Source organism: Mustela nivalis (assembly GCF_964662115.1).
Source record: "Mustela nivalis genome assembly, chromosome: 10".
NCBI lineage: Eukaryota > Metazoa > Chordata > Mammalia > Carnivora > Mustelidae > Mustela > Mustela nivalis.
In genome coordinates this window covers 276,389-287,247 of record NC_139029.1, presented here as the reverse complement: position 1 = coordinate 287,247, position 10,859 = coordinate 276,389, and the positions used below count along the sequence as shown (strand labels likewise).

The following is a 10,859-nucleotide window of genomic DNA, read 5'->3' as shown; positions in this document are numbered from 1 at the left end:
CCGAGAGGGTGCTGGCGGGCGGAAGGCCTGCCAGGCCGGATTCCCTTCCTCCGGCTCTCAGCCTGGCAGCCGCACGGGCCTGGGGGCTGCTCCTTGGTGTCTGGGGGCTCCCTAGCGACAGAAGCGTGGACAGCATGGTCCTGTGCTGGGAGGTGGCCATCGCCCTCCAAGGTCAGCGGGGACCTCTTCCACGGAAGACTTCTTCCCTCGTCGACTGAATTTCAGAGTAAACAAAATGGGACCCGGTGTTGAAGCAGCATGAGGCCCAACGCCCGGTTTCCAGAGCGAATGTGCTTTTCCGTTCTGCCCAACGGACTTCCTTCAGCTCCGCCTCAAGTTTGTTCCTAGGGCTCCAGGGCAAAGCCGGAGCCGAGAGAGGTTGCCTCCTCACCATGTGCAGCTCCTGACGGGAGACCCCCTGCGCCGGGGCGTTCAGCAGCCTCCGCCCCCGGCCCCCCGTGTGGACGGACTGGTCCAGAGCGCTCGTTCTCAAGGGAGAGTTTGGGCCACGGCCGTGCCTGGCAGGGCGGGGCGGGGCTTCGGGGCGCGGGGTCCCAGCCTCGTGCATCTGGCCTGTGGGCCTGCAGACGTGCCTCACCGAGAACAGCCTCGTGAGGTTCCCGGCCTGGGCGAGGGCGGTGGGCTCGGAGCAGGCATGGACGTGGATGTGGTTTCTCTCCAGTGTAAAGAATCATTAACTGCTGGTTTTTTAACACAAGTGGAAGTTAGCAGCTTTCGTGAGGGGCGTGAAAACAGCCTTGGCACCCAGCAGAGATTTTCAGCGGAGGGACTGACCGCAGCCTCCCTTCTGTGTATTTTGCCCTTTCCAGGCTTGCTGGTCAACCTCTCCCTCATCCCCATCATGGGGGGCCTGGCACTGTGCACGGCCACGGAGATAAGCTTCAACGTCCTGGGGTTTTCAGCCGCGTTGTCCACCAACATCATGGACTGGTGAGTCAAGGGCACATGGTGTGGTCAGGGTGATGATGTGCAAGTCCAGATTAACTCAGAGTCACATCCCATAATTCACACTGGACACACCTGATGCTGGCTTTTCCGAAATATCAAATAGTTTGTGTCCCAGTAAGGCAGTCTTTTCTCAGAAAACAAGCCAGAGTTGGACAGCACGTGGTCTTGGTCTGAAGAACACTCCTTGTAAGGACACAGTTAGCTTGCGTGCCACGTGGCTTCATATGTCCGTCCGCACTCAGCCAAGCAAAGGGGAAGAGGCTGTCTTGCGGCTGGAACAAAGGGGCAGTGTCTGGTCCGTGTCCAGGGGTGGCACTAGGAACGGAGCAGCCCCAGTCAGGTGCCGGAGGGAAAGTACTGCCTGGGAGTTTCCTCGTCCTACAGCAAGAGGGGCAGACACTGTGTTGCAGAGTTCTCTTTAGATCCGTGAGCGCGGCCGCCCTGCATCTGGGCTGCCATGCCGTGTCTACACTAGGCCTCCGCTAGCCCTGCTCTTGGAGAAGTCCTGACTGGCACCAGGTCTGTCCTGCTTCTGGGAAGGCAGAGACACACGGAGTTTATTGTTGCCATACCTGTTGAAGTCAGACAGGCTCACCCTGAGGTTTCTGGTGCTGGGCCAAGTAGACGTTTTTTTTTTTTTTATTAAATTTTATTTATTTATTTGTCAGAGAGAGAACGAGCGAGAGCGAGCACAGGCAGACAGAGTGGAAGGCAGAGGCAGAGGGAGAAGCAAGCTCCCTGCAGAGCAAGGAGCCCGATGTGGGACTCGATCCCAGGACGCTGGGATCATGACCTGAGCCGAAGGCAGCTGCTTAACCAGCTGAGCCACCCAGGCGCCCCCCAAGTAGACGTTTAAAAGTCACTTGTAACTTCATTTCTGACATTTAGATGTATTTCCTTCTGGCTTTTCCCCTCTACGTTTGTAGCTCCTAGAAATCCAATACAGCCTCAGTGTGCATTCGGTCTGGGTCTGGCTCCGCTCCCTCTGTGTGTGTGGTCCTGTGAGCGCCGCGTGCTGGCACCGGAGGCTCCCAGAAGCCTGGGCCCCATAACCGCCTCCGGGTGCGGCACCAAGCGCCTGCGGATTAATGCCTCTTTGTCTGGATGTGCAGGGCGGGCCTCCTCACACGAGGCTGCATTGAAGTGTCTGACATCATCAGGGTGAATTCCAGCAGCGACACAGAGCCCGTGAACTTGGACAAGGGCCCTTGACCCACACTGCCGCTGTTTCCCAGACGGTTGTTCTGGTTTCTAGTTCTGTAGCCAGAGCTTTGGTCTTACCTTGTCCTCAACTAAGTTTTTGCATCAAAATCAAATGAAACCAGCTGCTGCTTCTGGGACCCAGAGGGTCGCGTCCCCGGTAGATGTGATAAGCCCCTTGGTTCCTGGGCAAGCTGGGTACTGTTTCCTCTTCTCCTCTGGTGGGTCTATTCCGTTCCAGAGTTTTGTCCATTATTTTTCCACTGGCGTCTTCGAGAGCTCAGAGCGTTGTCCGCTCCCTCTCACACAGTCTGTCCCCGGGGCCTGGCCCGCGGCAGGTACTGAGGTATGGGAACTCGAGGTCCAGGGCAGGGTTTCGTACACACTTAGAGCAGGGACTTTGGGCTCCTCTGATCCCTAACAGCTGGGGACCCTCAGGCACACCACTTAATTTCTGAGTGCCTCAGTTTACCCTTCTGTAAAAGGGGCTGGTCATGCCCCCCCCCCAGTGAAGCAACGCCCAGGAAACCCCCAGCGTAGGCCTGGCTCGTGGTGCTTGGGCGGGGGCCGTCCCCGAGGGGCTGCCGTCATTGTCACCGTTGAGGAAGGTGCAGGTGCTGAGTCCTCTGAGGTCCACGCTGGCTCCTGGCGTCCCCTGATAACCTCTTCTTTCCTCTATTCTAGTTTGCAAAATGTTTTTTCAAAAAAGCTCCTCAGTGGGGACAAATACAGGTTCTCGTAAGTATTACTCGCCCATGAAATTCCGTTTTGTTGGCCCGAGAGGACTTCTTGCCCTTTTGAATCGAGGGTCCCCCACAGACCTGACGCTTTTCCCACGTGGGCTAACGTGGCTTTTAAAAGTACTTTGTGGAGGGGGCGCCTGGCTGGCCCAGTCCGAAGAGCAGGCGACCCTTGATCTCAGGATGTGGATTCGAGCCCCGTTTTGGGTGTAGAGATTACTTAAAAAAATAAATAAACCTTAACAAATAAGTAAATAAAACTACTTTGTGGTAACTTGGAAGAAAAACCCCTCCTGTTTCCAGCTGCCCCCGAGGCACCTGAAGGGCCTGCTGGTTCCCGGCTGCGGCTGTGAGCGCTCCCAGACCCTCCCCATCAGGCTGCACAGCACAGACTCTAGTACGAGGGCCTCGGGAGCTGCGCGCGGGCTGCAGGGGCCTGGTCTCTGCGGTGCTGGGGGAGCGTCAGGTGCCTCTCTTGCCCCTGCAGGGCCGCAGAGCTCCAGTTCTACACCAGCGCCGCGGCCGTGGCCATGCTGGTCCCCGCCTGGGTCTTCTTCATGGTGAGTCTCAGGACGCCACTGGGCGCTTGCCTGCGCCATCGCGTCTCCACAGTGACAGGCTTGGCGGGGGGTGGGGGGGGTGGGGGGATGCCTAACTGTCCAGGGGGCGGGGCTGGCAGGCTGGCTGCTTGCCCCGTCACTCACAAGGGGTCGTTGGTGTGCCCTTGAGAAGCCAAAGCTCAGAGAGGCATCAGACGCTGGCTTGCGCCCGTCAGGGCCAACCTGAGGCTGCGGAAGTGTCCTGAAGTCTTAGTGTGAGGGTTTTTAGGCCTGTTTTATTATTGGTTTAAAGTAACAGGTGACCACTTAGAGCAAGCAACAGGACAGGAGTAGATAAAGCAGAGAGACGGTCTGTCTCCTGATCACCCCTGGACCCACTCCTGCAAACCCCTTTTCCAGCCCTGTCTCCATGGCTAGGATCGTACTCGGGTAGACACGCGTGTGGTATGATTCTAACAGTCTTAGGAAGCTGTGTGTCCATGTCCATGCAGACCTTTTTTTTTTTTTTAATTTTTATTTATTTGACAGAGAGAGATCACAAGTAGGCAGAGAGGCAGACAGAGAGAGAGGGGGAAGCAGGCTCCCTGCTGAGCAGAGAGCTCAATGCGGGGCTCGATCCCAGGACCCTGGGACCATGACCCGAGCCGAAGGCAGAGGCTTTAATCCACTGAGCCACCCAGACACCCCCCACTTTTTTTTTTTAAACACAAATGGAACTAGGCTCTTCTGTCCTATGCTTGTGCTCCGGGGTGTGGCTGTGCCTGATCTGTCACAGCCCCTTGAACAGAAACCTGACTGCTTGGCACATTTCACACGAACAGCGAGTTTCACTTGTCGTGTCTTTAGCAGACACGACAGGATACTTTCTTGGAATTGAAATGGTTGATTGAGGGCGCCTGGGTGGCTCAGTTGGTTGAGCGACTTCCTTCAGCTCAGGTCATGATCCCGGACTTTCCAGATCGAGTCCCGCCTCGGGCTCCCAGCTCCGTGGGGAGTCGGCTTCTCCCTCTGACCTTCTCCTCGCTCGTGCTCTCTCCCACCTCCCACTCATTCTCTCTCAAACAGATAAATAAAATCTTTAAAAAAAAAAAAAGAAAGAAATGGTTGATGGAAAGATGTACATATCTAAAAATATTTTTATTGTGGTAAAACATACATAAGCATAAAATTAACCATTCTAACCGTTTAAAGTATGCGTCAGATAAGTTCAGGTGGTGCAGCCGTCACCGTCCGTGTGCAGACTTTCATTATCTCGGACTGAAACTCTGTCCCCATTAAACAGGAACTCCCCGCTTGCCCCACTGGGGGAGCAAAGCTTTACCTCTCCCTGCTTGCCAGGGCCTCGGCTGGGCGATGACAGGGCACGAGCCCACAGACTGATTTAACATAAGCTTCACGTGACATGGGAGCCTCCCGAGGAGACCAAAGGAGGGGCGAGTCTGTGTGCGCATCCAGGCCAAGCAGGGGGAGGTGGCTGCAGGGGAGCGGCTGTCTGGGGGGCGGAGGCCGCGAGTCCGCCTGGCTCTCCGTCCGGCGAGGAGCGTGCTGCTTTCCTCTTGCCGCGCCCACGGCCTCCACGCGGCCTGTCTCCTTCTCAGGGACGGGATGGGAGCTCAGGCTCTTCGTGCTCCTGCTGTGTCTAAGGGTCTTCAGCCCAAAATGATCCTGGTGCCCGAGTGGCACAGTTGTGTTCTGAGCTCCTTCATCCCTCCCCCAGCCAGTGGCACCCGCACTGTCCTTTCTGTCTGTGCAGATCTGACGACCCTAGGTCTCTCATGTAAGTGGAATCCTATGGGGTCTGTCCTTTGGGGACTGGCTTATGTTGCTGGGCGTGGTGTCCTCAGGGCCCTTCCGTGCTCTGGCAGGTGCCTAACCTCCTCCTCCTCTGGGCTGAGTCGTCGGAGTCCGTTTGTCCGTCCGTCCGTCCGTCCGTCCCCACACGGATGGATGCCTAGTCGCTGCCTCATTTCGGCATTGGCGGACAGTCCTGCTGTGAACCTGGGCGTGCGCGTAACGATGCCGGACCCCGCTCCCGGTTCCTCGGGCGGGCGCCCAGACGTGGGGTGCCGTGCTCGCAGGAGTTGTCTGTTGAACCTTCTGAGGACTGTCCTGCAGTGGCTACACCAGTTTACTTTCCCGCCAGCAGCGCTCAAGGCCTCCAGCTGCCCCTCCTCCGCTGCGCGTGTCCTTTCCATTACGTGAGGCGGTCTCCCCTGCCGTCTCCCCCCGTGCTATGGGTTTGCGTTTCCCGGACGGTCAGTGATGCTGAGCGCCCTCTCATGGGCTTCTTGGCCACGCGCGTGCGTGTGCACGTTCAGAAGGTTGGTGGGGCTGTTTGGGTGCCGCGCGAGAAGGCTGTTTGCAGACCACTGCTCGGCCTCAGCTCGTGGGCCCAGGAGACTGGGTACCCGTGACCCCAGGCCTCCCCGAGGTGCTCTGCGAAGGGAAGACAGCCACGGCAGAGCGTTGCTTCTGTTCCGACCGCAGGACTTGCCGGTGATCGGCCGGAGCGGGAGGAGCTTCAGTTACAGCCGGGACGTCGTGCTGCTGCTGCTGACCGACGGCGTGCTGTTCCACCTGCAGAGCGTCACGGCCTACGCCCTCATGGGCAAGATCTCCCCTGTGACGTTCAGGTGAGCACGGTAGTTTCCCAAGAGACAAAGTGTGCGTCCAGCTCTTTTGCAGAGGAGCGGACTTTAAGCCCAGGGATTGCATGAACCATCTCTGTGCTCTTCAGATGTGAAGGGAGGGCCGTAGGCACGTGTTGTGACCACCAGGCCGTGCTGTTCAGAGCTGTTTGACCTACGGCGAGGCCCAGCACATCAGTCTGTAGGGAGCCCCCCCCGGAACCTGGAGCAGATTTGAGTGTTTTTCTGTCTGGATCAGCGTGTCAGTGGCACCGCCTGTGAGGCCAGAATGCTCTGCTCTTGGGCTGTCCAGTGGGGGCCATGGGCACCTGACGTGAGGTGAATGCAGTAAGGAACAGAATTCTTCTCTTCTTTTACGGTTTTATTTATTTACTTAGTTATTTGAAAGAGAAAGCATAAGCAGGGAGAGCAGCAGAGGGAGAAGCAGGCCCTATGGAGCAGGGAGCCCAGTGTGGGGCTCAATCCCAGGACCCTGGGACCATGACCTGAGCCAAAGGCAGAAAGAAGCGTAACCCACTGAGCCACCCGGGCACCCCCCAAGAGATGAATTCTTAATTTTATCTAATTTTAAGCAATTTTAATTTGAATAGCCACATGTAGCCATAGGCTCCCATGTTGGAGGCACAACTCTGGAAACAGAGACGAGCTAGAGGCCTTGCTGGCTCCTCTTCCCTTCTGTAACTTAAAGAGTTTAATAAAAGCACCATTTCAAGACTGGAGAGTTTTCAGTAACAAGCAGAAAAGCATGAGCTCATGTCCGTAGCAAGCCTAGAAATCCACGTTCTTAGCTTTGGCCACGTGTCGTGGAAGTCAGTGGGCCTTTTTTTTAAACTTCTGAACAGGAAGCAGAGACGTGGAACAGCCAGGCCTCTGACTCTCTGGGGTTCCCTGGGGCGGCTGCCGCCCCTCCCTGCTCAGGTTGCTCTGGCCCAGTGCGGCGGCCGTGCAGGGCACCAGCTGCACGCCCTGCCCTGTGACCCATGTGGCCCTCCCCCTTCCTGGCTCCTGACGGGGGAAGGTCTGCAGGAGTGCCAGCCACAGTCGGTCAGGACTTTTACATTCTGAGGCCCCGAGTGGTCACTGTCTCTGTCACACATTTTGGTATCCATATGGGGCCAGGAAGTATTTCCAAATACCCGTGAAACTTTGTTTTTTCGTGATTCTTAACAATGGTTCAAAAAAGGGCAAAAGCAGAAAACCAATGCTTTTTAAAGAAAATAGCTTTTTGGTGTATGTCTTATTCATATCGTAAGAGCAAGACTTAATTCGTCATTGGAAGTTTGGAAAAGACAGAAAAGTACAGAGAGTAAAGCACATGAAGCCCAAGATCCCCAGACACAAGTGCTGTGAGCATGTCAGCGTCTTTCACACTAACTGCATTTCTACGGGGCCCAGCATTGCTCGCACAAGAGACAGAGTCCCGAGGGGCCTTTCTGGGGTGGCTCCTGTTCCTCTCTGCCCGGCGGCGTCTGCAGAGCTCTCCTGCCCTTCAGCAGAACGCTGAGCTGTTTAGGGGAAAATGCCATAATGTCTGATTTACTTAAAAATATTTCAGTCCCCAAATAGGATGAAGCAAATAAAGCAAAATGTCAGTTTAGTCTGCAGGACGGGAGTATGGCCATTCGTCGTAACCTGTCCCTGCTTCTCTGTTGGACACCTTTGCTAGTGAAAGTGAGGAGGAGGGAGCCAGCGAGGGGGTGCCCCTGGGCTGTGCGGGCGGCGGGCCAAGCCCGGGCTGTAACCTCTGTCGTTGCAGTGTCGCCAGCACCGTGAAGCACGCCTCAACCACGTGGCTCAGCGTCATCGTGTTTGGCAACAGCGTCACCAGCCTGTCGGCGACCGGCACTGCGCTAGTGACAGCTGGCGTCCTGCTCTACAACAAAGCCAAGCAGCACCAGCAGGAGGCCATGCAGAGCTTGGCTGCGGCTCCCAGCCGGACACCAGAGGACGACACGGAGCCGCTGACCCCCAAGGACCCCCGGCCAAACCACTGAGCTGTGGAAGCCCCGGCAGGTGCCCGGGGCCCCGAGGTGCTGCCCACCGCTGCTGTCCTCCTCACTGGCGCGGACGCCCAGCCCCTCAGGTCAGTAGGTGCAGGAGACCAAGGGACATGCTGCCTTCCCTGCTCCTTTCTTGAGTTCTCAGTGAAAACCACCGGGAACTTGCACAGGGACCCCAGATGCCAGCTTCCTGGGGCACAGACCAGAGCCAGCAGCTGAGCCACAGCCATGTAATGTGAAAACCCCGACCTGCCGACCCTGTGATGAGCGCATGAGGGGCCCTGGGACCCGCACTAGCCTCTGCAGGCCCTCACCAGTACGCAGGTCCGGCTACAGTGAGGCCAGGCCCCGGTGCCTTGGCGGGGGGACGGCCACAGGTGCCAACATGTGCCACTCCCACTGCTTGGTGCCAGCTCCGTGTCCCTGGGCCTGCACATGTCCTTCTGCCATCTGGCGGGGCTGCCGTGCTGAGACGGAAGGCCCAGGTGCCACTGCCTGGGCCAGAGGCCACAGCAGCCAGGTGACCACTAGGAGAGAGCTAGGAGAGAGGGGAAGGGGCACAGAAGGGGGCAGGCCCGTGGCTCTGGCCTTCCTGCCCCTCCACCCACGGCGTCCTCTGCACCCCAGAGCTGTCAGCAGCTGGACCACTTAGGGAAAGGTCCCTTATGGAAGGGAAGGTGCCCCACCCCGTTCAGGGTCTCTGCTGCACTAGGCCCCAGACCTCCTGAGGGTCCCGACTCTCACCGGTGGCTGTCCTTCATTCAGGGACCCCCGATGTGATGACGGTGGCTGCTGGTCACAGAGGTGGAGGACAGACAGGCGTCTGTGGTGTTTAGCTCAGGACAAGGACATACGGACATTCCCTTTTTTTTTTCTGGGCCCCTGTGTGTAACCCGGGCTGTTCTGAAGGGTTCCCTAGAGGTACTCCTGCCATCACCCTGCTGGTCGGGCCGCTTCATACCTTGTCTCTTGGATAAGGATGCTGAGGGTTTCCCTCATGAACGAGGGAGTAGGGGGTGCTGGGAAGAACATTTGGTGTGTTCACAGTTTTTGTCACACTGCATTTACAATGACTAGAGTTTTTAAAGAAGGAAACAGGTGGCCAGGGACAAGTGGCTTCTGGAAGGTGTGCTGTGTGACCGTTAACACACTGAACCCACAGGCTGGCTTGGCCTGGCTCTCGCCTCCCAGAGCAGACGGACCATCACGCTGGGCATCCGAGCCCTTTGCAAGGTCCGGGCTCCAGGCCTCTGCACTCTGCTCCCCCTCTCACATCCCGGTGGCATTCTGATCAGGGCTCCGCCCACTGCCAGCCAGGCTTGAAGACCTCTCTGTGGCACCACGCTCACACACTGGGGCGCGTCACCTGCGGCGACAACACGGCCGCCTGAGACCGGCCTGCCGTGACCGAGCGAAGTAGCCTACAGGAGGGCCTCGGGCGCGAACAGCCCCTCGTCGGATTCCCCCTCCCTGTTGCTCAGTCCTTGGCTCCCACCATCTCTTCACTGGTTTTCCGGTTGGCATCTCAGCTGGAAAATGAAAACAGGCCCCCTAAAGGTCAAATCTCTTGGAAACAAAGAGCAATAATCATGTCTCATTAACTTCTGGCTACTTGAAGCGGCGTGCCATAATGACGGGTCAGAGCAGGGCCTTTTCTCAGTGCTCACATTTTCCACCAAAAATGAACAAACAAAACAAGAAACTACAACCTTTTCAGGACGTCCTGTGCCCCGCGGACAAGCAGGCGTGTGCTGGCCTGAGTGCCGAGCTCACCTGCACCGTGAAGGCGTTGATCATGAGACTTGCCCCATTTCTATCCCTTCCCTCGCTGCCTCCCCCACAAACACACGGAGGAGGACTCGTTGGAGGTGACTGGGGCGGCAGTCACCTGGGTCTGGGGGGACCAGAGTGAAGGCACAGCTTGCACAGCATCGTGCCTCCCCCCTCAAGAATGTGGCGGCCGCGACCAGCTGCTGACGGGACGGGAGCAGAGGACACATCTGCGGTCATCTTGTTGCAAGATGATTTCATGCTGCCTTCCTCACGGATGTTGTCATCGCAGTGGTCATCGGAGTGTGACCAGACGGGCAGCACCTGCGTCTGAGCTCATAAGGGACCAAGCGCGCTACATGTCACCTGTGCCCTGTCTCCTCTCACAAGTGGCTGTCTGCAGGTGCGATTTTCCAAAATCCGAAACAAAATGAAGATTTTCCTGAATTATTAGCAAATGAGGTCATTTCCAGCAAAGCTGCTTCTGAGACATTTCCTCAGAACACAAGTTGTGGCCGGCAGTGTGCCGGCCCGGGGCTTACGTTCCTTCTTCCCATGTCTGGTCTCCGTCCAGGACAGCCCAGCCAGGACACAAAATCCGTGGCCTGTGTTGGCCATGTGTGGAATGAATGTACAGACATGATCTGTTTTTTTAATTAACTCTGTGTAGTAGTGTTTCTAGTATGTTCTCACTGAGCCATCCCAAACGTGCTTGTATCAGCGTTGACACTGGGTGTCACCACTTCCTTGGGTCACTTCCTCCCGTGTCCATGGTTGTTGTCTGTGCCTTTGCAAAGAAACACTTCAAACAGGTGTCAGGTCAGGTCATTTGCTTACCTACATTGATACTTAGAGATGTATGTCTGGCTTTCAAGGAAGCTTCCACTGAAGGGCCTAAAAAGCTTTTTTTTTTTTTAATTCCAGTAGTCATAATTTCCTGTATATCAGCATTAAAATAATCTGCCCTGGAAA

The 10,859-nt window shown here is 56.6% G+C and overlaps 1 protein-coding gene across 7 annotated transcripts in view; it reads left to right on the top strand.

Annotated features, from left to right (window-relative positions):
- Positions 1–10,859, top strand: part of SLC35E2B (solute carrier family 35 member E2B) — a 25,264-nt gene extending 14,405 nt beyond the window's left edge. For 6 of the 7 annotated variants that reach the window (XM_082686267.1, XM_082686264.1, XM_082686265.1 and 3 more), the window contains 5 exons: positions 831–951; positions 2,854–2,907; positions 3,397–3,469; positions 5,957–6,102; positions 7,874–10,859. In XM_082686267.1, the coding sequence (XP_082542393.1) occupies positions 831–951; positions 2,854–2,907; positions 3,397–3,469; positions 5,957–6,102; positions 7,874–8,111 (632 nt within the window). In that variant the 3' untranslated portion in view covers positions 8,112–10,859. Of the gene's footprint in view, positions 1–830; positions 952–2,410; positions 2,508–2,853; positions 2,908–3,396; positions 3,470–5,186; positions 5,247–5,334; positions 6,103–7,873 lie in introns of all 7 variants that reach the window. The other variant, XR_014299593.1, reaches the window with a different exon arrangement.